At 43.0% G+C, this 24,694-nt stretch overlaps 1 protein-coding gene across 14 annotated transcripts in view; it reads left to right on the forward strand.

Moving 5' to 3' along the window:
- hspg2 (heparan sulfate proteoglycan 2) overlaps nucleotides 1–24,694 on the forward strand; it is a 172,562-nt gene that overhangs the window by 119,000 nt on the left and 28,868 nt on the right. For 11 of the 14 annotated variants that reach the window (XM_033628943.2, XM_078169805.1, XM_078169803.1 and 8 more), the window contains 16 exons: nucleotides 771–935; nucleotides 1,078–1,188; nucleotides 1,471–1,571; nucleotides 2,798–2,978; nucleotides 6,599–6,658; nucleotides 10,349–10,471; nucleotides 10,611–10,763; nucleotides 11,399–11,559; nucleotides 11,817–11,894; nucleotides 14,455–14,590; nucleotides 17,251–17,402; nucleotides 19,210–19,354; nucleotides 19,916–20,059; nucleotides 23,408–23,542; nucleotides 23,687–23,868; nucleotides 24,033–24,228. In XM_033628943.2, coding sequence (XP_033484834.2) covers nucleotides 771–935; nucleotides 1,078–1,188; nucleotides 1,471–1,571; nucleotides 2,798–2,978; nucleotides 6,599–6,658; nucleotides 10,349–10,471; nucleotides 10,611–10,763; nucleotides 11,399–11,559; nucleotides 11,817–11,894; nucleotides 14,455–14,590; nucleotides 17,251–17,402; nucleotides 19,210–19,354; nucleotides 19,916–20,059; nucleotides 23,408–23,542; nucleotides 23,687–23,868; nucleotides 24,033–24,228 — 2,223 coding nt within the window. The remainder of the gene's footprint in view (nucleotides 1–770; nucleotides 936–1,077; nucleotides 1,189–1,470; nucleotides 1,572–2,797; nucleotides 2,979–6,598; nucleotides 6,659–10,348; nucleotides 10,472–10,610; nucleotides 10,764–11,398; nucleotides 11,560–11,816; nucleotides 11,895–14,454; nucleotides 14,591–17,250; nucleotides 17,403–19,209; nucleotides 19,355–19,915; nucleotides 20,060–23,407; nucleotides 23,543–23,686; nucleotides 23,869–24,032; nucleotides 24,229–24,694) is intronic. The other 3 variants (XM_078169808.1, XM_033628955.2, XM_078169807.1) reach the window with 2 other exon arrangements.

Consider the following 24,694-nt stretch of genomic DNA (forward strand, 5'->3'; position numbering starts at 1 on the left):
TCACTGGGCCGACTGCCGGCGACTTTTAAGGTGGAATGTTTACTTGTTATGTTGCTCAATGCATGAGTTGAGGACGTGAATCCATCAACACACCTTAAATTTCACTGTGACAACTTTGACCATCACTTTAGTTTTATTGTCTCTCTTGGATGAGACAGACTTTTAGTAACAAGTTGATCTTCAAGCATTTAAAATTATATATTAATTTCGACCGGGTTTTGTGACCTGCGTCTTTTCTAATCCTCACTCAGAGAAAAAGAAAGCATCAGGGAGCAGTGTCGTTCCTGTGGGCTCCGGCAACACTAAACCCCTGAGCTTGCCTGTGAAGGACTAAATGCACAAACCTACTATTTTTAAATATCCCATGGAGAGAGACTCTCACTGCAGCTTGTTTTATTTTGTTCTGAAAATGTCGGCGTGCAGCCTCGTTCTGTGGACGATAAACAAGGTGCAGACTTCTATCTGTGTCACCGGTAATGAGAAAATACAGTGAGTGCTGGACGGAGCAGTGAGTGACAACAACCCCGCCCACGTTTAAGGGTACTGTTTGCGATGGAAACACTAGGGTCTAGGTACCATGTCTGAAGGGTTACTGTTGGTTCCAAAGGTACCATACCGACAGTGTTTGGTGGAAACAGGGCTTTAGACAGAAATAATAAGTCTAGCTCACTGCCTGCGCTCGTTTTGTGAACGCGCACTCTGATGCTGTTTGTTTTGATATTCTCAGAAAGTATTCCTGATGAGTTTGTTATGACCTTTGCACTCTGCAGCTGCAGCCTCGCTGGTGGTGAAGGTTTATCCAGAGAAGGTCCTGTCATCCCAGGGCGGCCCTGTCACCCTGCGGTGTCAGGTGTCCGGCTCTCCTCCACACTATTTCTACTGGTCCAGAGAGGATGGACGACCCATCTCCAGCAGTGCTGACAGACGCAGACAAGGTACGACACACACTTCAAACACATGATCACAACTGGTGCGGGATGGATAGACTTGTTCCTGTAGTACAAGAAATCCCATAAAATGAAATTGGTCGACATGTTACGTGTGAATATGACACCTGTGTCTCACCTGTGTGTGCAGGAGCAGAGCTGTACTTCCCCAGCGTGCAGCCAAGTGATGCCGGCGTCTACATCTGTACCTGCAGAGACCAGCGCAGCACCAACAGGAGCAGAGCTGAAATTGTTGTCACAAGTGTGTATGCTCTTGCTGCCATATTAGTAAATAGGTTTTTCCCTCACTGTGTTTGTTGAAGCAAACTAAACAGATACCATCCACGCTTCAACACATGGGTTTGCTTATACACGGATTATGTGAGACCTCATTCTTCAGTTTAGTTTACTGTGGTGTGGTGCAGAGTTAGTATTTAGAGTTAGAATTGAAGAATAGTTTAGAATACTTACAATACTTATACTAATACTTATAACTGTATTTATGAACGATCAGTATAAATGAATTGTGTGTTCATTTCATCAGGTGTTCCATCCAAAGCCATTGAGGTGACAGTTGAGGAGCCCAAAGCTCAGACTGTCAGGGTGGGGTCGACTGTCAGCTTCATCTGCACTGCAAAGAGCAAGGTAACACTGCTCAGTGATCACTGCTGTTATTTTTTAATAAGAAAATTTTGTTAATTTAAAGGAAGTTTGACAATTTTAGAAATTCTCTTATTGACTTGTCAATAGTTAGTTGAGGAGATTGACACCACTCTCATATCTGTCAGTTTAAAAAAAAAACTGGACCCAGCAGCTGGTTAGCCTAGCTTAGCATAAAGACTGGAAACAGGGGGAAACAGTTAGCCTGGCTCTGTCCAAAGGTAAAAATTCCCACCTATCAGCACCTCTGATTAAAACTCAGTCCTGGTTGCCTGGCTACTTCACGGTGATGGCAAGACTCCAAAGCCCAACAAACTGGGCGCTTTACATAGACTGTATAAAAATAATCGACCCCATTGGTTTATGGACTCAAATTTGGCATTTTGGCTGTCACTATCTTGGATATTTGGAGCTAGAAATGCATTAAGACTAGTTGCTAGCTCTTTTAGCATGATACATTTACAGTCTGGTTAACTGTAATAATGCTAATGCTAATTTTCTAGCAGAAACAGGCTTGAAACCATTAAAGCAAAATGTTCTTAACAGAAAAACTGAACATCTGACTCCTCAGAGGGTGTTTTAGTACAACCAAACACTGAACAGGACTTTTTTTAGCCGACCAAAATGTTACAGTGAAGATTCATGATCTAAAAACATAATGAAATAGCGACAGCTGCGCCAAAACTCGAATTTAGGGTTACGCCATGGTTACATTAATGTTGCTACTGTGGCAGCGACTTTTCAACTGATGGCCTTTGGGTGTTCGTAGCGGTTTTAGTATAGTGTTTTATAATCTTGAAAAATTCATATGTGATACTTGAGATACTTCGACTTGTTGACAAATCGACGTCATACTGTTACCCACGGCAACAGCAATCATGACTGACAGTGAAATTATTACTGACTCCGCGGTGGCTCCAAAAAGAGGAGCAGCTTCAGTAGTATGGAATAAACTGTGGCGTCCTGAATGTTTTATGAACAGCCCCGGACTTCTCAGACTCTTTTAGTGACTTACCGCTCAGAGGGAACTCATTCAGCGGCTCCTCTGGCAGCAGCACAGCGTCTCTCCATCTTCTTTTAATTTGTACAGCACTTGCGGTTGTCTTTAAATGTACTTAAATAAGCCTGATTTGATTCAGTGGAATACTGTGTCCGCAGCATTTTTGTCCCGTGTCTAATTCGTGTGTGTTTATCCACCCTTCTCTCCACAGTCCCCAGCCTACACGCTGGTCTGGACACGGATGGGTAACGGGAAGCTGCCCAACCGGGCCATGGACTTCAACGGCATCCTGACAATTCAGAACGTCCAGCCCGAGGATGCAGGCGTCTATGTTTGCACGGGCTCCAACATGTTTGCCATGGACGAGGGCAACGCCATCCTCTACGTGCCAGGTTCGTGATGCTCGGCACCACATTCCATTACCCATCACCCCCTGCTACCCTACCAGCTCTGGCTCGTGTAGTGTCCCTTAGCCCTAAACTTGAGTCCCCTCCTTCCAGCTTGCGATGATGCATGCTTCTCTGTTTTACTGCATCTCTCATCGTGCACTATAAACAGCTCTGGGTTAACAGCATCATAAGCTTGCCGCTCTAACTCCCAATGCTTTTGCCTTCTGCTCTCAGATACCAACATATAAGCTGTGTCTCATTATCCTGCTGCCATTCCAGTACTTTTTTTAACTCGCTGTCTCTGATCAGTGCATTTTCCTGGACTTTATATGAAGAAATACAGCTTGTGGGTTTGGTTAAAACTAAAACTGTACAGTATAAAATTTCCAGATAACATATGGGGTCAAGTATGCAGTTTAAGCTTTAACAAACGGGCAATCAAAGTCATGACACATCCACTACATTTAGGCCAAACGAGCGCTCTTTCGAATCAGGGATTTGTGGGTAATGCTTTCCGCCAACACTCTACTGAAGCTGCTGCAGATTTTTTTTTCTTTCCTCTTTATATTTTGGGTTGAATTAATCGGTGGTGGTTTGGCTGCTTCTCGATCACTGGTAGAGTTGCTGTTTCCTGCTGTTAGAGGTTTCACTAGCAGGGTGCTGGATTCTGGTGTCTTTAACTTCGGGCTCCTGGGGTCCCTCCCTCCCTGAGCTGTAGTGTATAAATGATGAGGAGGAATGTGGATGCCACGATTGGTGCTTAGTGACTCTGCAACTGACATACAAAGAGGACTTCAGTGTATCTGGAAGAGAGAAGTAGGAAGAACCGCACATCCCCTGATCTCATTTGTGTTGTTCCACTCGATACAGTATTCCCTCCTGAAACTACTGTCTGAATGCTGAACGAACAAAACGGTGCTATCAGCCATGCAGTTGGTTAAACCTTTCTAAACGTGCTGTCATACTGCTGTAATATCACTCCATCATTCCTTTAGTGTCAGCAAAAGTCGGTCCTGTTTGTATCGATTGTTACTTGTCAGATTTAGTCAGTAAAATATTTAAGATCTGACTTGAAATGCAAAAGAAAAAATGTTTTTTTAATCTTTATTTTGTCAATAATTATCTCCAATTGTATATTATGGTCTTTTTATTTACAACCTGTCAATGTTGTTGGCACATTTTCTTTTCTTTTTTTTGATTGACTGAAATATGTTATCCTGAAATGTTTCCATGAAATCAGCTATATCAGAAATGTTAGAATTTCTTTTCTTTTTGGTAATTTTTTTTTTTCAAGGGAATTGGCCATGTGAATGCAAATACTTTGCATGATGTGTGTTTACATTTAGGCAATTTCAATTGTTTTTATAAGGAAAATATTTTTATATATCTCTGGTAACGTCTTCAGTTACAAGTCACATTTAAAATCTTTTTTTTATGGTTTGATTTTTATGACTTTACAGTGACTGCATCAGCTTCATATGTTCATTCATGATTTAAAGGCTATATGATTGCAAATATACCCAACGGTGCTTCTGTAAAGATTTTTACTCATTATTTTTTTTACATTTCTTTTAAAGAATCTGATGTAATGCACACGTGTCACATTGTAATGTATTTATCTTAACTGTGAAGATATTTTGTGAAAAAGAGGAAATTGATTAAAATAATGAGAATTGATCAAAGTGACCTGATAATTCATGGATGGGGCTCGTTTACATAGATCAATTCAGGATCACCACAAGCTGTATGTCGGCTTCTTAACAGCTGAAATGAAACTGTTGTTCCAAAGTTTTGAAACTGCTTCTTGCTACTAACCTGCATGTCTCATGTGTGGCTCCTCTGCATAACTCCATCTGTCCTCGTGCTGCTGCACAGTTCTCATCATCTCTGAGTGTGTGTGTGTGTGTGTGTGTGTGTGTGTCTTGATTTTGAATTCACAGCATTAGAAGTATTTTGGAGTGTTGTTGCTTTTGGTTTTTGGTTGTTGTAGAGCAGCGATACTCACCTTGCTTCACCCGGGGGCCGCTTTTGTAAAATGACAGGAGGCCAGGGTCCAAACATTAGTAATTACCTATTTGCCAGGGGTGGGGGGAAAAATCGACACTGCATAGTATCACAGTATTTTGCGTGGCAATATTGTATCGACCAAGAAAGCCCAATATCGATTCTCTTATTATATAATTTATTAATATTGTGACTAAAAATTAAACTATGTTGTGATGTAACCGCTGTTCATACCATGGAGATTTTAAATATATCAGTAAACTACAACTATAAAATGAAAGGATGTTTTGCTGCCTCTCACAGCAGCTGTAGTCTGAGAAAAAATAACTTAATTCACTGGGCCGACTGCCGGCAACTTTTAAGGTGGAACATTAACTTGTAATGTTACTCAATGCATGAGGTGATGACGTGAATCTACCAACACACCTTAAATTTCACTGTGACAATTTTGACCATTAGTTGAGTTTTTGTTGTCTCTCTTGGATGGCATATACTTTAAATAACAAGTGAATCTTCAAGCCTTTAAAAATGTATATATTAATTTTGACAGGATTATGTGAACTACATATATACTAATCCTTACTCTGCAAAAAATACAGCGCTGTGGAGCAGTGTTCCTGTGGGCTCCAGCAACACTAAAACCCTGAGCTTGCCTGAGAAGGACTAAATGCACAAACCTGCTATTTTTAAATATCCCATGGAGAGAGATTCTCACTGCAGCCTGTTTTATTTTGTTAGAAAATCTCTCAAAGTTCTGTGGACGATAAACGAGGCAAAGACTGATAAAGAAGGAAATACAGTGAGTGCTGGACGGAGCAGTGAGTGACAACAACCCCGCTCACATTAAGAGGACTGTTTGTGGTAGAAATCCTAGGGTCTAGGTTCCAAAGGTACCATACTGAAAGTGTTTGGAAACAGGGCTTGTCTTCCTCTCTGTTTAATGGCGGTTGGCAACTAGCTTTTTAAGGTGCATCAGCCCCCTCCTCTTCCAGCGTTTGCGTGGTTTAATTATATCAAACATTTGTTATATTATCAAGGAAAATTAAACTGTGATAATTGTCGGTATGTTTCCCCCAGACAAAATCCCAGTATGACTCAGTTTGTTTTAGCTGTGAATGAGAACATGATTGGCGGGCCACCCGGCATCCTGTTGAGTAAGTTGAGTATCACTGGTTTGGAGTGTGAGATGAGTGTGAACTGTTACAAGCAAATGGACATTCTTACCAACATACTTCAGTCCATGGTGTTCTTCACTGTCTCAATAACTGTTCATCAGGTAAGTGTGAAACTTGAATGCACAGAGCTGTGAACTAAACGGCACCAACTGTTATGATTAAAAAAATTAAGGTAGGAAATGAATCATGAGTTCAAATTGCAAAAACGGCGTCACGCCTGATGTACAGTTGGTGCCACTTTAGTTCAAGCTCATTATTTTTTTTAGTTTACATCATGTGTGATGTTTTCTGTGATCAATTGGACAAACCCACGGCGGCCCACATTTGGAGTTGGATAAGTGTCTCCGGGGGAGATGGGAGGTAAACTGCTGTTACCCTGAAACCTGACCTGTCAGTTTACCTGTCCCCTCCCCCTCCTTCCCTCCCTTCCTCCCACAACTCCAGAGGCCTCACAGACTCAGATGTTTTACACAGCCTATGAAATGTTTGAAGGACACGGAAAGCGTAAGTCCGCATGGGCATGGTTTCCTCTCTGCCCGGGCTCCCTGGAGGGACCCGCCTCTCGCTCTCTGTGTCATGCATGCACTCATCTTCCTCAGCACGGATATACTGGTGGCCTGGTAGCGCCCATGTACAATCAAGCATCTGCAGAAACTCTCTATGAACTTCTTCTGTCTTTTGCTCTTTGTAAACAAGCGTCTTTAGTTGAATTTAGATCTAAAGATGGATATTTGTTTTCAGTATAAGTTCTCAAGTTCCTGTCTTTGTTAAAGAGCTGAAGCTTGCATTGTACATGAGCATTACTGGCTCCTACTGGGCTCTTTGGGTTCATTGGGGTCCATCACTGCAGGAAAAAGTGCATGGTCATTCTTCCGGGCAACTCCTCATGAATGTTGAGTCACGTTAAAAATAAGATCACAGTCAGTGTCGTCCAGTAGAAACTGATATTATAGATGATAAACTCGCTGCATTACTCAAGAAAACTGATAATAATTTCAGAATAATGTCGAAACATGATCCTGTAAATTGGACAAAAACATGAAGATGTAGAGAAAGTCAATACAACAACAGGTTTAATACAGTTTAACCCATTAAATGGGACATTTTACCACATCTTGCTAAACGATTTACTTGGTTAGTTATTCCAGTAAACTAGATGCTCACTTACAATATCTCCACATTCAGAGACAAGAGGTGTCCCTTCTTCTACTTCCTCTTTCTCTTCCCACTTTGCTCTTACCTTTTTTTCCTCAGGAAACACGCTATACTGGGAATTAGCTGTCATCTGGGCTTCAAACATCATACTGTGCTTAATACATCCCATCACAACCTCATTACATCGTAGCTGAATGTGGGTAGCAGACTTGTGTCCAGTGTAAGGAGCCTAGTTTCAGTGCGTCAAACGGATGGACTTGTATAAGTCAAACTGTAAGGCATATGTCACTAAGACATTAAATATTTAATACATCCAAAGTATAAGAGAACATTGTTTTGTTCCTTACCTCTGGTGCAATCTAGACATGCAGCAAGGTTTGGTTTTATCTCTCCAGATTTACCGAGGTCTTGTCTTTACTGCCTCCCCCGAGGATGAATCCAATGACTTTGGTGATCCTCTGACTTTTCATTTAGCCCCACCAACAGGTCAGAGTTTTCACTCAAGTTACGAAAAATCTCTACAAGATGTATTGGCACCAAATTTTTGTAGAGACATTCAGGATCTCCAGAAGATGAATCCTAATTACTTCTGCGATCTTTTACCTTTTCATTTAGCGCAATCATCAGGTCAGATTCCAAAACTACTGACCTTTCCATCTGCCTCAGGTGTTTAATGCTAGTTAGCCAATGTTGGCAGGTTAGCACGCTAAATTAAGATCGTAAACATGGTAAACCTTACAGTGGCTAAACATAAACATCTTAGCATTTAGCTCAAAGTAGCGCTCTACAGTAGAGCATCTGAGAGCAGCTAGTGTTGCTGTCGACTCTTAGTCTTGTTTAAAAGTTATTTTTCTCTGGTTTTAGCAGCGCAAATTAAATATCATCCACCTCCATTGTAGTGGGAATAGTTCAAGTTCAAGATAAAACCAAACCCATCTTCTTGGATAGATGTCACGAGAGGTAGTGAAGTAAGAAATAATGTGCTTTCTTAAAGGAATACTTTGCCCCCTGAATGAGAATTCTGTATCACATACTCACCCCAGGTTGTGTTGAATTTGTGAAGAAAATGTCAGTAAAGACCATCAGTCATCCAGGTCATGGTAATCTTAAGTGCTATATCGTAGGCAACTGGACATGCTTGAGTTTCTTGAAGACATTTCGTCTCTCATCCAAGAGGCTTCTTCAGTTCTGACGGACTGTTGAGGAGTCGCTTTATACTGTGTGTGGGTGTGAACCCTTACAGAGATGTTGAGATCCACTTCATACTGGAACGACCATCATTAAACAGAAGAGGTGGACTACAACACCACTTATCACCCACCTATAATGCAGTCTTAGGATCCCTCCCCAGAAGACTTAACACCCACTCACACCTGGACCCATCTAACCCTAACGACACACAAGATGGCCGGGTGGGTCGATGACTCACATGTGACCTCTGCAAGGGTTCACACCCACACAGAGTATAAAGCCTGTGACTCCGCACCAGTCCGTTAGAACTGAAGAAGCCTCCTGGATGAGAGATGAAACGTCCTCAAGAAACTTAAGCAAGTCCAGTTGCCTATGATATAGCACTTAAGATTTGTGAAGAAAACGTTTTCCTTGTGTGCTTCCAGTGAACGAAGAATCCAAAAATACAGAAAATTCTCGATTGAAGGAAAAGGGGTCCACTTTTAACAACAGCAAAACTATATCAAAAGATGTGTCAGTAGACTCTCCCACCACTTCTGCAGTATAATCCAAGTCTCATTTATCCAGTCAGCTCAGCACTTCCCAACTGAACTAACCTATGCTCTCTTCAAAGCCAGACTCCATTAATGAAAACAGTAATTTTACCTTGCTGAACACAGGAGCCGCTGGTCTACCACTGCCTCAATTAGTCAGTTTGTTTGTGTCATTGTGTCACTTTGGTGTTTTAAAGGGTTAGTTCGGATCCACCAAAGTCACACAGATGGAGGCAGTGGTAGAGCAGCAGCTCCTGTGTTCAGTGAGGAAAAATTACTGATTTTGTCAATGGAGTCTGGCTTTGAAGAGAGCATAGATAAGTTTCACTTTCAGTCCAGTTCCGAGTTGGAAAGGGCTCTCTGTTTGGGAAGTACTGAGCAAGCAAATGGGTAAATGAGACTTGGATGAGAGCTTGTTATCAGATGCTTTGATATAGTTTTACTGTTGTTAAATGCGGACGTTTTTGGATTCTTCGTTCACCATGGAGGCTTGCAAGAAAAACGTTTTCTTCACAAATTCAGCATAACAAATGCTAAACAAATGATATACAAATAATCATTTAGGGGGATGAAGTATTCCTTAGAAGTGGGTGGATCGACCCTATCAAAGTTTCTCCTGATGCACTGATTCTACCATAGATCTTTACGAAACTCATGACAGACACTCTAAAAACAATCTGTTTTACCCACAATCAAATTATTTACCATTCTCAGATGTTACTTGTGTGGTGAGTGTAGACTTTAGGCCGCCACGTCTGCCCCGCCCACAGTGGAGGACAATGAAACTCCTCTCTGTCCTGCAGTATTGGTGTCACTAAGGTCAGAGAGTCAAAGCTCGGCCCAGGCGAGAACAGTCCCAGAGGTTTTCAGGCTGCTTAGATAGTCTCATACTCCTCCCTCCCGACTGAAAGAGGCCTTTCTTTTTCTCTGTCACTCTGGGATCATGCCGGATTGAATACGAAGTCTAGCGGCCAGCCAAACTGGCGCAGACAGCAATATGCCCTGAGGCCATGCCAATGCCTGCCTGCCACTTCTCATCTGTTTGGTCTGCTCTGAGGATCCAGACAGCCAAGGGTGAGGGTGGGGGCACGGGCGGACGCCATCACTCTCCCTCAGTCTGATCGATTCATTATGATCAAAAGCATTCCCACAGCTTAGTGTAATGCCCAAGCAGTGGTTTTAGACTCCTGACAAGGTTTCATATTTCACTTCACCACCACACCAATCTATATTATCACGCTTTATTCCTCCACGTGCCTCTGGGAAGTTTCACTCTGTTTAGAGCTGTGTTTGACTGAAGTGTCTCCTTCTGCAGCTACAGAGGGGGCCCAGCCTGTGGCCACCGTCACTCCCTCAGTGCTGAATGTCCAGCAGGGCCAGCGGGCAGAGTTTCGCTGCACGGTGACCGGGAACCCAACCCCTGCCATTGAATGGATCGGTATGACCACTGAGCTCTCTATTTTTGCAGTGTTTGCGAGTGGAAAAGCTATTTTCTGTTGTCTGAAATTCAGTTCAGTACAAAATCATAGACGTTAGCCCTTCAGAACTCAGTGACAGGGTGTGTATATATGTTGCAGGAGGTCCAGGGAAAAGGATGAGTCCCAGAGCTGTGATCCGAGGTGGCGTACTGACCTTCACATCAGTGGACCCAGCTGATGAGGGAGACTACAGCTGCAAGGCCCTGAACACTCATGGGGAGCACATAGCCCGGGTTTCCCTCTTTGTCCAAAGTATGCTCTGCGTTTATGTGTGTGAACGTGTGTCACATGTTGTGGGGACATGAATCTGTTTACACACTCACACTGTGGGGACTCACCACCCTTGTGGGGACAAAATATGTCCACACCATGTAAATCATTAGATTTTATAATTCTGACTTGTTAAGATTTAGGGTAAGGTTAAGATTAGGATAAATTTGGGGGTAGACATGAAGTGGTGATGGTTAGGGGGAGGTAGGTAGGGTATGCCCCCGGGAAGTTAAGGATAAAAAAAACGACTGGCCAACTCACTCAGTGTAAAAGGCCATGGTACAGTCAGGCAGTCCAAAAATGCATCCGAGGCACTCTGACTGTATAACAAGCAAAGCTCAAGCAATAACACACACCATTGCTGAAGTCAGTACACTCAGTGGTTATGCTGGTCTTACATGGTCTGGTATGAACAGTAGCTTATGTGACTAATGTTAGCAAAATCTGGGGAGAGATTTTTATGCCAGTGACATGACTGAGCCAGTTTACTTCAACACAGAAATAAGACGATTAGTAAACACCTTAAATGAAGTTAAGTCTCAAAGTAAATAAGTTGTGTTTGGCTGTGGTGGGTATAATTTTGTGTTTGAATGATCACGATGCCTTTCTCTGGTCAGAGTCTAACCCGAGTGGCCTCGGCACCCAGCCCCAAGTCCAAGTAAGTCCCCAAAATATTGAAGCCCACGAAGGTGACAACTTGAGGCTGTACTGCAGAGCGACAGGAGTACCCACCCCGAAGCTCACCTGGCTGAAGAACGGAGGACAGATCCCTCCACAGGTGAGGCCCCCCCAGCTGTCTCAGCGCCTTGCTGATAACTTTAACATGGATTGATGACTGTATTCACATTCTGCTGTGTTGTATCTCTATCTTGCACTCCAAGGTGTGTCCGGTGCCGATGGTATTTCATCATACTGTGTCAGTTTTAATGACTGTTTCTGCATTTTGACCATTTACCTTTATTTTTCCCTCTGTTTGTCTCCTCCTCCTCCCCTTTTTTTTGTTTTTGATCCCACCCTGTTCTGACGTTTGCTCAGGCCATTCCCTCTCACGGTTTCCATCAGTTTAAAAGCAACAGTCTCGATGTGTTACAGAGACGTATTGAGGAGCTGCAGGTCTGTCCATCTGTCCGCTGTCTGTCTGTCATGTGTCGTAGTTCACAATCATTGTCCGCTGCTGACCTCGTCTTCACACATTGTCGACTAAGTGCATGATCAAACGTGTCCTTGATTCACACCTTGTAAACAACGTTAATTTACCACAGCTGCTCACAGTCTTTTTACAGCTGATGCCAAATACATTAAAGTCAACCCGCTGGGTCTGGTTGATTTGTTAGTGTATTTGCATGCAGTACATGTTTATATGTTGCGTTTTATTAATCAAAATGTTCCATAGTCTTTCGTTTTGTAATGTCCACATCATACCATCCCTCACTTGTTTGGTCTCTCACCACCCAGTTGACCCTCATCATTCCATTGAGTGTATTAACAGGACTAAGTATACAGGAGGTACTGTAGGTATTTCAGACATATTTTGCTCCATGCCAGGCACAGCCCGCTGCCCCCCTATCCAAGGGTGTATTGTGTTAGTTTGGTTTCTACACAGCCCTCCTCGGTTCGACAAGGGCTCCAGGGCCTGTTTAGTTCTGCCTCAGAGAGCCACTGCGTTGTGTCAGCCTTTCCCAGGGGGAGCTGGGCTCTGCCGTGCGACCACGCAGAAATTCTGTATGCTCTAGCAAACGGCTTGCTTTGAAAACTCGTCAATGGGTTCAGACACACATTGAGCCAGGGCCCGCCTCAGCCACTGCTCAGTTTAGCCTCCCTCACGGTTGAATGGGCCGGAGCTAAGCAGCTTTGTCCGTGGATGCCCCAACACCCCCCGGATACAGTAATCCCTCCCCTGACCCTCCCCTCCTGATTCCCCTCCCCTCTGAGGTGTTTCCAAACTTTATGAAAGCTCATTTTCAGCCTTGCTGGACCTCTGACTGCCATGTGGAGTAGTGTACAAACAAGTCAAGTTGTTGATTGCTCATGAGCCAGAGAGTTCAGTGTTGGTTCTTACTCGGTATTTGATGGTGGATATTTTGACTTTGGCTAATGATAATTCTCAGATTTTACAGTTAAAGGTTAACTTTGATATTTTTCAACCTGGACTCTATTTTCTCATGTTTTCATGTCTGAATAACCAATGGGAACAACAGTTTTTAGAATTGGACAGTATTAAGCTAGAGCACTGCAGCCAACAGCGGTGAAACAGGCTGCACTGTCACCACTTGGGGCATTTGTGCATCGTCATTTTACGCCCATTAAAAGTGCTTGTTTTTGCCACTGACAGGCTCAGATTGTTATTTTTAGTGTCTGACAACATTATGGAGAGGATCCCTACAGAGATAGACATTTTGGGTAAAGAGTTATATCCTTTTGGTAAAGTAGAAACAGCCCCGAAATAGTTATCGTCACACCCACCAGACCCCATTTAAATAAACAGTAATTTAAGCGTGTATAGAGGCAGCATATTTTCATGTCTAACTGTGTGAATTAAGGGTTTATTTCAATCAAACTAGAGCTGGTGATTTTTGGAACAGTGGAAAGATGAACCAAGGCAGCTTTTGTGGGTTTTATTTTGTTTCTGTCAACTTTGAATTCACTGTGTTTTATGATGATAAAATTACTATTTATTTAAATGGAGTCTGGTGGGTGTGACGATAGCGATTTCAGGGCTGATTCTGGTGTAACAAAAATGATCATACTCTTTAACAAAAAGGTCGACCTCTATAGGGATTCTTTCCAAAAGTTGTCAGACATTTATAATAAAAATCTGAGCCTGTCAGTGACAAAAAAGCACTTTAAGTGGATGTAAATTAAGAATGCACAAATGCTCCGATCGATTGCATTTCATCCTGTTTCACTGCTGTCATCTGCAGACCTCTCACTCAAAACTGGACCATTTTCAAAAATTGTTGTTCCCAATAGTCACTTAGATACAAACCATGGATGAATAAGGTCCAGGTTGAAGTTTACCAAAGTTACCCTTTAAGAACTGCTTTGTAATGCTTATTAAAAACGTCTTCCTTAAATCAGTGTGTCACAAACTGTCAGTTCTCACTCTCTGATTTTTTGCAACACCTTTATAATCATTAAACATTAGTCTTGTTCCAGAGTAAACGTAGTAGTGTAGTAAATCCAATCATCACTGATCATGATATATTAACAAATTATAACCTCACCAATCATCGTAGAAATGTCAGCTCTACTTTGTGCACAGATTCATGCACAAAGTACAGCGTCGTAGAAATCATGAGTCAAATTCCATGTACGCAGAGACTGAACTGTAGCAGTAACAGCTCTTGTCTTGGCCTAAAGCTCTATGCTGTAGTGCTTTTGTGTCGCTATTAGCTACAGTAGTAATGTCATAATGTCAGCAGTGTCTTATCTGTGTTGTTTCAAGCGACATGAGACAGGTAAGTGAAGTGCTTTGTCTTCACTATATGAGTTGTGTGTGTTTTTATGGTGTAAATATTAAAATAAAATGCATTTAATATAAATGAAAATAAAATAAGAAATAAAATGCACGTTGTACAGCAACGTGCATTTTATTTCTTATTTTATTTTCATGATCGCCGCCATAATTGAGGCGGGTGTATAATATCATCTCTTATTGGTGTGTCCTCTCCAGGCTCGCATGGACCGCACAGACATCGGCACTCTGCTCATCCCAAACATCCAGATGTCCGATGCTGGCACTTACATGTGTGTTGGTAGCAACAGCATTGGCTCAAACAGCGCTCCCATTAAAGTGTCTGTGCTCAAAGGTGAGATGTCAAACTGAATCAGTCCACCGTAATAAAAAAATAATAATATTACAGATATGAACATACACATACAGGTGTAGATATATATACGCATATATAAGTACCCCTGTAGAACAGACAAGTGTTGTTCCTTTCCAGGACATGTTCGCACTATAAAAATAAAGCTTACATTTAAAGGGACAGTTCACCCCAAAATCAAATGTTTATATTTTTCCTCTTACCTGTGGTGCTTTTTATCACTCCAGATAGTTTTGGTGTGCGTTGCAGAGTGTTGGAGATATTGGCTGTAGAGATGTCTGCCTTCTCTCCAATATAATGGAACTAGATGGCACTCAGCTTGTGGTGCTCAAAACATCAAAAATATACATTTGAAAAACTGCAATGTCTCTTTCCAGAAATCATGACCCGGTTACTCAAGATAATCCACAGACCTTGTTGTGAGCAGTTTCATGTAGGAACTATTTTCTGTTTCTCTCCCAAATATCTGGGCAGAAGGGAGCGTGCATCTACTCATGGATGAGAGGCTCGTGGTCATGACAGCAGGAGATGTAAACTTTAATGGCGTCCTTCTCAGCTGAGCTGTAGGTTAGCTCAGTGTTACTAGATGCAGGGTTTCTATAGCCTGGTTCCAGACCATAGACCCCGCCCACTCAACCGAGTAGGCTTGCATCTCTGGTCTGGCATACTGCAATGAATTTGCGATTTATCTCGTCCAAACGATGGACGGACCAATGAACGCTGGGGGTGGGGGCGGGTCTAGCGATTAGCCAATCAGCGCCACGCTGAAGTCAAGCTACGCCAGTAGGTAACTGTTGAGGATAGCAACAATGGCGACCGCTACAGATCCTACAGACCACATTAACGATGCTATCGAGGTATTTCGCCACTACTCGCGTTAATGGAGGACCAAATTAAGGAAGCTGCTAAACTGGATTTAACGGCGATGCAGCTGGGCGTGCACGACGACGGAGACATTTTAAACGGGCAATGCTCACTTGTTTTCGGCACCCCCGAGGCATGGATACTAATGACGTCAGATTCTGGGTGAGTCATTGATCTCTACTGATTGGTTAAGGAAAAAATCAAATTCCCTCCCCCTTGTAAATCGCCTTCAATGGAGGCGATGTCAGACTGAAGGTTCTGGGAGCTTCATTCTGACACTCAGGCTAGGGTTCCTACGCAAGTATGGAAAGTATGGAAAAGTATGGAAATAAATTTGATCAATTTCCAGGTATTAAAAAGTATGGAAAATGAAAAATAAAGTATGGAAAAATATTTATGTTTCCAGACTATTACCACTGTTCTAAAATATTGTTTTCTAAAATAGAACATTAGGTATTTCCAAAAATAATTTAATCAATCTGGATCGTGTTTTATGCCGGGCCAAGCACAGTTTGTGTGAGAGCAAACGTCTCAAAAAACATACCGCCCCTTTTACCTGATTGACAAGTGGTATGTCCAGTCCGCTGCCCCATGACCCTCCTCCAGCCCCCCAGGTATCAAGTTTCACTCCAACACTGCACCTTCGACAAGAAGACGAGTTTCACGTGGTTCACAATGGGTAGATGCAAGTTTTTGGATGGATGGCTTGACAATACCGTATATAAATACTGGTTGGCCAAGAATTCCCAATTCACACACAGAGCTAGATGTAAGCTTTGTGTGAAATCGTTTGACATCGCCAACATGGGGGAGAAGGCGATTCTGAGCCACATGAAAGGAAAAAACACCGACGTCTCGTTACTGCATCGCTTGCACCCAGAGTCCCAACCTTTGTGCCTCAGCCCATTGAACTTACCTGACTTTTTATTTGCATGCCATTATGGTACTTGGCTACAATCGCCTATTAAGAATAATTAAATATGATGTGAAATATGATACACTGATATATTTACTCAGATGTTGCATATTCTCTCTCGCGAAGTCTGGAAAAGTTTGGAATTTTGAAATTCCAAATGTGTAGGAACCCTGTAGATGAGCTTGTACACAGTGGGACACTGGTGGGTGTAGTTCCCAGAAAGAAAATAGTTCCTACATGAAACTGCTCACAACAAGGTCTGTGGATTATCTTGAGTAACCAGGTCATGATTTCTGGAAAGAGACATTGCTGTTGAGTTTTTCAAATTTATTTTTTTGCCGCTTCAAGCACCCTGAGTCAAGTGCCATCTAATTCCACTATACTGGAGAGAAGGGAGGCATTTCTACAGCCAATATCTCCAACATTTGGCAACTCACACCAAAACAATCTAGACTGATAAGTAGGACTACAGGTAAGAGGAAAAATGCGTATTTTTGAATTTGGGGTGAACTGTCCCTTTAATCTTACCTTTTTGCCCAATCCAGAAATCTGTAACCTCTCCCTCTACCCTCTCACCTTAACTACAAATATCCTTCTGTCTCTCTTTGGACAGTCTCCCCGAAGGTTCCCGAGCATCTGAGAAACACAGTAACACAAACAGTAGTTTCATTGTAATCATGTCAGTCAACATAACTTTCAACAACACTAATTAAAAAGCATGCTGAATGTTAAAAACTGAAAAGAGTTCAAAACAAGTATCTGAACTTGGATCTACCACAGATCTTACATCAGCCATGATAAACTAACAAATGCATCAAAAGAAAGGAGAAGAAAACAATCAGTACTGTTTGTGTTTGTGCAGCCGACCACGTCACCTCAGTGGTCACCATCCAGCCATCTATAGCTGACGTCCAGGAGGGTCAGAGTCTGGAGCTCAACTGCTTCGCTCCTGGAAATCCTCCTCCTCAAGTCACCTGGACGAAAGCCAGCGGACGCCTCTCCTCTAACCACCAGGTAACCACACAAAAACATGCAAACACAGGAAAAAAAAATAAACAGAGATCTCCTCTGAAGATATCCACAGTCTGGGCCTCTTCATATCAACACAACGCAGACATCACTAGAGTCCCACCGTTACATTTATTTATCAGACAATATAAATCCTAATCTGGTGGGGTTACAGACTAGAAAATATGTCAAAGAAAGTTGCCACCTCTTATAGAATGGGTCTGTTAACCCTTTCAGCAACAGCAAAACAACCCATGCAGTATAATCCAAGTCTTATTTATTCAGTCTTATCTTCAGTGCCTCCCAAACACATGCATTTTTGCTAAAACCTTCAATATTAGACACTCAGCCTCTGAGCAGCACGCCCTGAACGCGCCTGGACACGCTTGTGCATATGAACTCCGCTTGGGTTCAAATGCACCTGTGTGCCCACGGCCGTGCTTGAGCCTTCTGATACTGACGTGTTGTAAATCATAGGGTTTTAGCGAAGATGCATGTGTTTGAGAAGCACTGAGCAGAAGACTGGATAAATGAGACCTGATATCCTCATTTGGGTACCCGTGTTTAACCTCTTTCTCTTTTCTAAGATTGTTGTGTGTAATTTTTTTTCTATTAAACAATAAATATGGCAACTTCTGATCAACCCATATCACTTTCAGACTTAAAGTAAAAACTTATGAGTTGTTTTGATTTAAACTCAATCCATTTCTGGTGTAAACAGCACCCATTTCAAGTACAGATACAGATTCATCAGTTAGGACTTGGTGTTACAATCCCTGGAGTTTCAGCACGGTTCGTACCAGAGCATAGGCGTTTCAGCCGTGACCACCTGGCAGAGCCACCCCCCGACACATCATCAGTTGTTTCGGCCTTTATCACAAGATCCGTTGAGGGAGGCCCACCACAGGCTGATCAGTCCTGGGTGTGTGTCAGGAGGTTGGCTCCTCCGTGGTCACCTCGGGGCCCAGACGGGATCCTTTCTTGTCAGCCACACAGCCAATGGCCGCATCTCTCAGCTGCATTGGACAGATCCTTCACCACTTTCCTCTGGGCCTGCCCATTAATCGCGATTTCCTTGAGGAGCCTAGTTGTGGATCGAGCGACAAAGCCTCTGCAGCCTACTTTGATCGGTCGCACCTCAGCTTTCCGGCCTCTAGTTGCTGCTTCAGTTAGAAGGTCAGCGTAGCGCAATCTCTTGCGTTCAGGTGCCTCCTCGGTGGCGTCCTCCCAAGGGAGAGTTAGTTGTATGAGGAAAGCACGCTGACAGGACTGGTCGTAAGTTGGTTGCCACTATCTCTTGTGGAACTATGAGATGCTGGCCCAAGTCAGCGTGCATTCCTCGGTCCCTGGCTCCATGTTGGAGGCTACAGTCAGGAGCTAAGAGGCTTATTACTTGTTTTTCTTCCTCTCAGACGAACAGTGCAGACAGTTGGAACTTATCCTGGGGTTTGAGAGGCAAGGTGTCGGTGGTGGACTCAAGCTCCGCTGTCAAGCACTTCAGTACCTGGTTGTGCCGCCAGGTGTATCTTCCTTGTGTTAGGCTGGTTTGCATCCTACCAGGAGATGACGCTGGCATCACTTATGCTGGTTAAACAATTACAGACATAGATGTCTCGCTCATCCCTAGCACGTATGCATTTTATACCAATTTTGCCAACATTTTAATATTAAATTACATGTTCCTATGGATTTTTATTGGTAGTATCAGTATTGTATAGTATTTGTCAGCAGTCGTAGCAGTAGAGGTGATAGCAGTATGCAGTATTAATCTATCACAAGTAAAACGATGAGTTCTCTTATTTGCTGTGTGCAGGTTCTGGGCAGTCAGCTGCGTATCCTGTCAGCCACTCCAGAGGACTCAGGGGAGTACATCTGTCGGGTTCAGGGCAACTCCGGAAACCTAGGATCAAACATCCACCAGGCCTCTGTGTCTGTGTCCGTCACCTCATCTTCTTCACGTAAGTTAATCAACACCTCAGGCCTCATACAGGCGCTGCATTAACTGTCTTGCTCTGCAGATGGATTTAGGAAAAGAATTTCTGTATCGTCACAGAATGAAAAGTCCATTTTCATATTTGTTCCTTTTTCAGATTTTCCCACTGTACTTGACAGTCATTACATTCCCGCCAAGAAAATCTCAGTTGATGGCAGCGTCAGTCAGAGTCTGGGAGAAACACATTAAGGGCAGGGCATTACATGGCAGGGTGTTGTTCTCAGACACCGCCTCGCTTCATGAATGAACTTTCCAGTTGTACTTTCCAGTGTAGCCCAGTGTGACCTCAGATTGAACGATTTTCCTCACGACTGTCCCATGATCTCATCCTCATTCACTCCTTCCAGCACTTCAGAGATGTTTGAGGTCTTCAACTGCTGCCAGTGAAGCCCTCAGCCACATTGAATAGTGATTTGTTACTTCAGGTTTCTGTGTATAATAAGTCAGCTAAATGAAGTGAGATCGTCACCAGGAACGCTCAAATAGAATCTGTCCAGAGTCCAAACCGCTGCTTGTTCTGCTGCAGGTCTGCAGAGTCCAATCATCGCCATCGAGCCCCACAGCGCTGCGGTGCGTGTGGGGGAGTCGGCCAGCTTCAGGTGCAGGGTGTACAGCGGAGCCCAGCCTGTCAGACTGGAGTGGAAACTGGCCAACAACCAGCCGCTGCCAGGTATTAACCACAAACACACACAGAAACACACACACTGAGGAATAAACCAGCTTAATGAGTTCTGATTTTATGATGTCATTATTTACAAGCAATTACAGCTGCAACCCACCCATGAATTACTCCTCTGTTACTTCATTCTCTGATCCCCTTCTCCGTAGACTTGCACTGACATTTTTTGCATTACTAAAATATTGCAGGTCATTAAATATGATTTGATGACATAAAAAGGCTCTTTAAGGCTTCTCTTTTGAAATGTGTGTGTTGTATCCACCTCTTCTTCTGATCTCAGATTTGCAACCTCGGTCTTTGGTGTAATGACCAAAGAGTTTATTTATTCTCAGACTTTACAGGCCTAATTTTGAATATCTTCAAGAGGCGACAACCCAACATGTGAGCGATTCAGTTTTGCTCTTCCATAAAATTGGGAGACTAAAAAGAGACAAATTAAAGCTAAAAAACCACTTGATCATACACTTCCCATAATGCATCAAATGCCTACCATACACTAGAAGAGATTTTGCAAAGACAGAGGATCCTGCATGGTGACTATTTGCTGGACTACAGCTAGAATCCTTTCGAGATTCTTTCCCATCTTACTCCTGGTGGAAAATATGACACCAAACTCCCTTTTAGAAATATGACATACTAACAATTCCTTTCATGTCTGCAAAAGCACGTAACTCTAGAAACACAAGATAAAGGGCGTCATATGTCGACGGTGTTCTTGTCAGTTTGGCATCGATATAATCTATAAAATATTCATATTCGATAAACTTCAGTATTTGCATGAGCTCAGGCAAAAAACTAACAATAGTATTTTAGGCACATCACCTGTTTCAACAGCCAATCAGCTTGTAGCAAAGTCAGCTGGTCAGGTCAGTTACAAAGGAAAGAGAGGATCACCTCATGAATTTGTTGGAGGAACAGTCGTGTCTGTATGACAGAATTTGAAAAAAAGATAATTGTATAAACAAGCACAGACTGATTAATTGGCGCTGGTTATTTAAATTTAAATCACTGTGACGATTTAGCTGTGTGAGGCAAATTGTGATTTGTGATATTGGGCTTTATAAATAAAATTGATTGATTGATTGATTGATTGATTGATTATTATGAATACGGCCCATCTGAGGCTCAGGTTTTGCTTTTGTTTTTGCCATTTCGTCACTTATAGAAATGCAACTGTAGCGAGTTTCCCACTCTCCCTATCTGCTGCAGATGATCCTGACAGCCAAAAGTTAGAACAGAAGTACAGATAGTCGCTGCTATGAAGACTGCACACCGCCTTGTTTAGTTGCATTGGTATGACTAGTTGCAGAATGTTGCACAAGCACACTGCACGTACTTGAAAGTTTCAGCTCGTCTCGCCGTGAATCTTTGTTCTGAACTGACCGGCTCAGACCAAAGTTTCTCAAGACCATGTCAATACAACATTTATGACATTTATAAAAAACTTTTAAAAACTTTTAAAAACTCTAGAGCCACAGAAGACATAATACTGCCCAGGGGCATAGTCGCACTGGGGCCCATAGAGCTCGTAAGTCACGCCTCTTCCGGTAGACCCCCATCGGACCTCTAGGCTCGGAAAATATGAATGGGAGTCACTGGAGAGAAAATTATTATTTTCTGGTCCCAGTCATTAAATGCCTTGGATTACACAAATGTTTTGTGTGGGTCTAAACAATATTTTTTCATGTTAAGAGTTTGACAGTTTATTGTATGATTCTTCAGTTAAAGGCTGTGGAAACAACGTAATGAGAAAGACTACATGTCGCCTATGTGACGTCACGTCATCACACTTTCCCTCCACTTCTCAACTCACAGTGCTGCTGCTGCGTCTTCTGCCACGATCTACGGAGCCATCAGATCACCAAACATCTCCCCACTGGCGTAGCTGAAACTTTCCACATGTTCAGACTTGTAGTGGTTTTAGCCACGCTTAAGGCTTTTGTCCTCTCCTTGGAAGAAGGCAAAGTGCACCAGAGACACAGCCATGTTCCGAGTGCGAGTGGTGACGTATATCATACGTGTCGGGAGCAGCGAAGAGCTGTAGTCCACAAAGCGCTCTCACACAAAACCTAACAGTATCAAACTTCTTCCCGCTAAATTGAAGCCTTCTTTGCATGAAAAAATATATTAAAAATTCACAAACAACATATGTGAAATTCATGGCACAATTCAAACGGGACCAGAAAATAATTTTCATCTAGCCATTGAAATACATTATGAGAAATTGATTTTTAAGGTCCCATGTACCGGAAACGGAAACACGCAACTTACGAGCTCTGTAGCGTTAGGGGGCACATAGAGAGTGGGCCCTCCAACTATATGCGAGGCAGAAAACGGGCCCTTATGAGTAATTTAAATTGCCCCCTTAGAAATATGCCTGTGTTCAAAGAAAAACTCACATTTAATTAAATACGGTGCCGTGTGCTTTATATGACTTTGAAAAGGCAAATCCATCTCTATCACTGTTTTCTCTTTGTAAAATAACCAGTAGCAATCTGTAACAAAATATGTAATAAAATATAAAATAAATGCTTACTGTACATAAACAACCCTGTGATAGTCTGGCGACCTGTCCAGGATGTACCCTGCCTCTTGCCCTATGTAAGCCAGGTTAGACTCCAGCACCCTGGCGACCCCTAACAGGATATTAGCAGTTACAGAAGATGAATAAATGAATGAATAAATCTACATAAATTATAAATAAGGTATAAAAACTATTCAATTAGATGAATAAGTTCTTATTTTCTTAGGTATTTTTGTCTTATACATATATACGATTGTGATTTCTGGCTGTTATGTATGTCGGTGTTATCCAGTGTCACAGGCAGTGGTTCCCAACTGTTCCAGTCACGGGGTCCAGATTTCTCCTCAGTCGTCACTTCAAGGTCCACACAGTTTAATACATTCAGTGCCATACTTGTGTTTGGCCATGTCATCGAGCTAGTTTGCTGTCTCTGTCAAGTAGCTATCCGTTAGTCACTCACTCTACAGCAGGAAACAAAACTTCAAAATAAAAGCTCTGTGCTGGAAATTCACTGTACTTCAAAATTAAGTGTGTTTTTTACAAACTTAACACAGTTGAGAGTCATTTGTGGTCCATTCAGAATGGACTGTGACCCACTATTGGACCACAACCCACCAGTTGGGAACCTCTGCCTTAGGGCTCGTCATTATAGCGTGCACTGGGGCCCGCTGTAACTATATTACACCACTGATGCTACTGTTTATGCCAAGTAGCTGTAAACTAAATTCAAGGTATAAAGTAATTTGTTGGACTGCCCCTTTAAATTTCAGCATCCACATTAGACCTGATGTTTCATTTGCTCTTCTGTTCTGCAGATAATGTTGAAGTTGGCTCTGATGGTTCTGTTCTCACCATCACCAACGCCCGCTCCATGAACCACGGTGCCTACCGCTGTGTGGCGAGCAACCCGTTCGGCATCACCCACACCATCGTGTCTTTGATTGTCAAAGGTGAGCTGCATGTGCACACATTCACTGAGCTACAGAAGGACTTTCACATCTCAGTCACGCACCCACAAACCTCTGAGTGAAGGGTTCCCTCTAGTGGCTGATCAGATACAGAGTGTGATCAGTATTCTGTATCTGTGCCCTCAGAGTCTCCTGTGGCCACTGTCACCCCTGTTGGACCTGTACGCGTCAGGGTGGGTGAACCCATTAACCTGGAATGCCAGGCGTCAGGAGAGCCCCGCCCCTCAGTCTCATGGCACAGGCTGGACAGCAACCGCAAGACCATGTTGAGCAGCCCGGTGCCCATGGAGTCTAATGCAGTCATGCAGGTATTGATATAAAACGTGTCAACATCTGTAGAGCAGTTAAAGGTGTACAGCGCTTCTGTGTTTCTATTTAAAGAATCAGAGTCGCTGTTTGAAATCAGCTGTGTCCTGTTCTGACATTGTGTGCATGTGCATGGTGAGATGTATCAATCTGTCCTCTTGTGCAGATTCTAGTGGCTCGTCCAGAAGACAGTGGCACGTATGTTTGCACAGCACGCAACAACGAGGGCACCACTGAGACCAAGGTGGAGGTCCATGTTGAGGGAGGCTCTCAAGTGCCCGCACCGCCTAGGGCCTCTGTTCCTGAGCCGCTGATGGTGGTGGTGGAGGGACAGACTGCGACGCTGCGCTGTGAGGCACACGGTAATGATGGCTAAAAGTCACACCTGGAGTTAATTTAAAGCATTTCTTATGTCCTGTTTTTCTGTGTCACTGTCAGGGTTCCCACACATTTATGGAAAAAAAATCAAAACTTTTCCCTGACTTTTCAAGGACCAATAATTAAAATTTCCATGACCTTTCACAACATATAAGTTCATGGACATGGTACACTGTGCTCCAAATGTTAATTATTGTATTCAATTATTTTATATAGCAGCATGGTGGTGCAGTGGTTAGCATTGTCACCTCACAGCAAAAGGGTTACTGGTTTGAACCCAGGGTGGAGAGCCCTTCTGTGTGGAGTTTGCATGTTCTCCCTGTGTCAGTGTGGGTTTCCTCCAGATACTCCAGCTTCCTCCCACAGTCCAAAGACATGCAGGTTAACTGGTGACTCTAAATTGTTCGTAGGTGTGAATATGAGTGTGAATGGTTGTCTGTCTCTATGTGT

Source organism: Epinephelus lanceolatus, chromosome 8 (genome assembly GCF_041903045.1).
Source record: "Epinephelus lanceolatus isolate andai-2023 chromosome 8, ASM4190304v1, whole genome shotgun sequence".
Lineage (NCBI taxonomy): Eukaryota > Metazoa > Chordata > Actinopteri > Perciformes > Serranidae > Epinephelus > Epinephelus lanceolatus.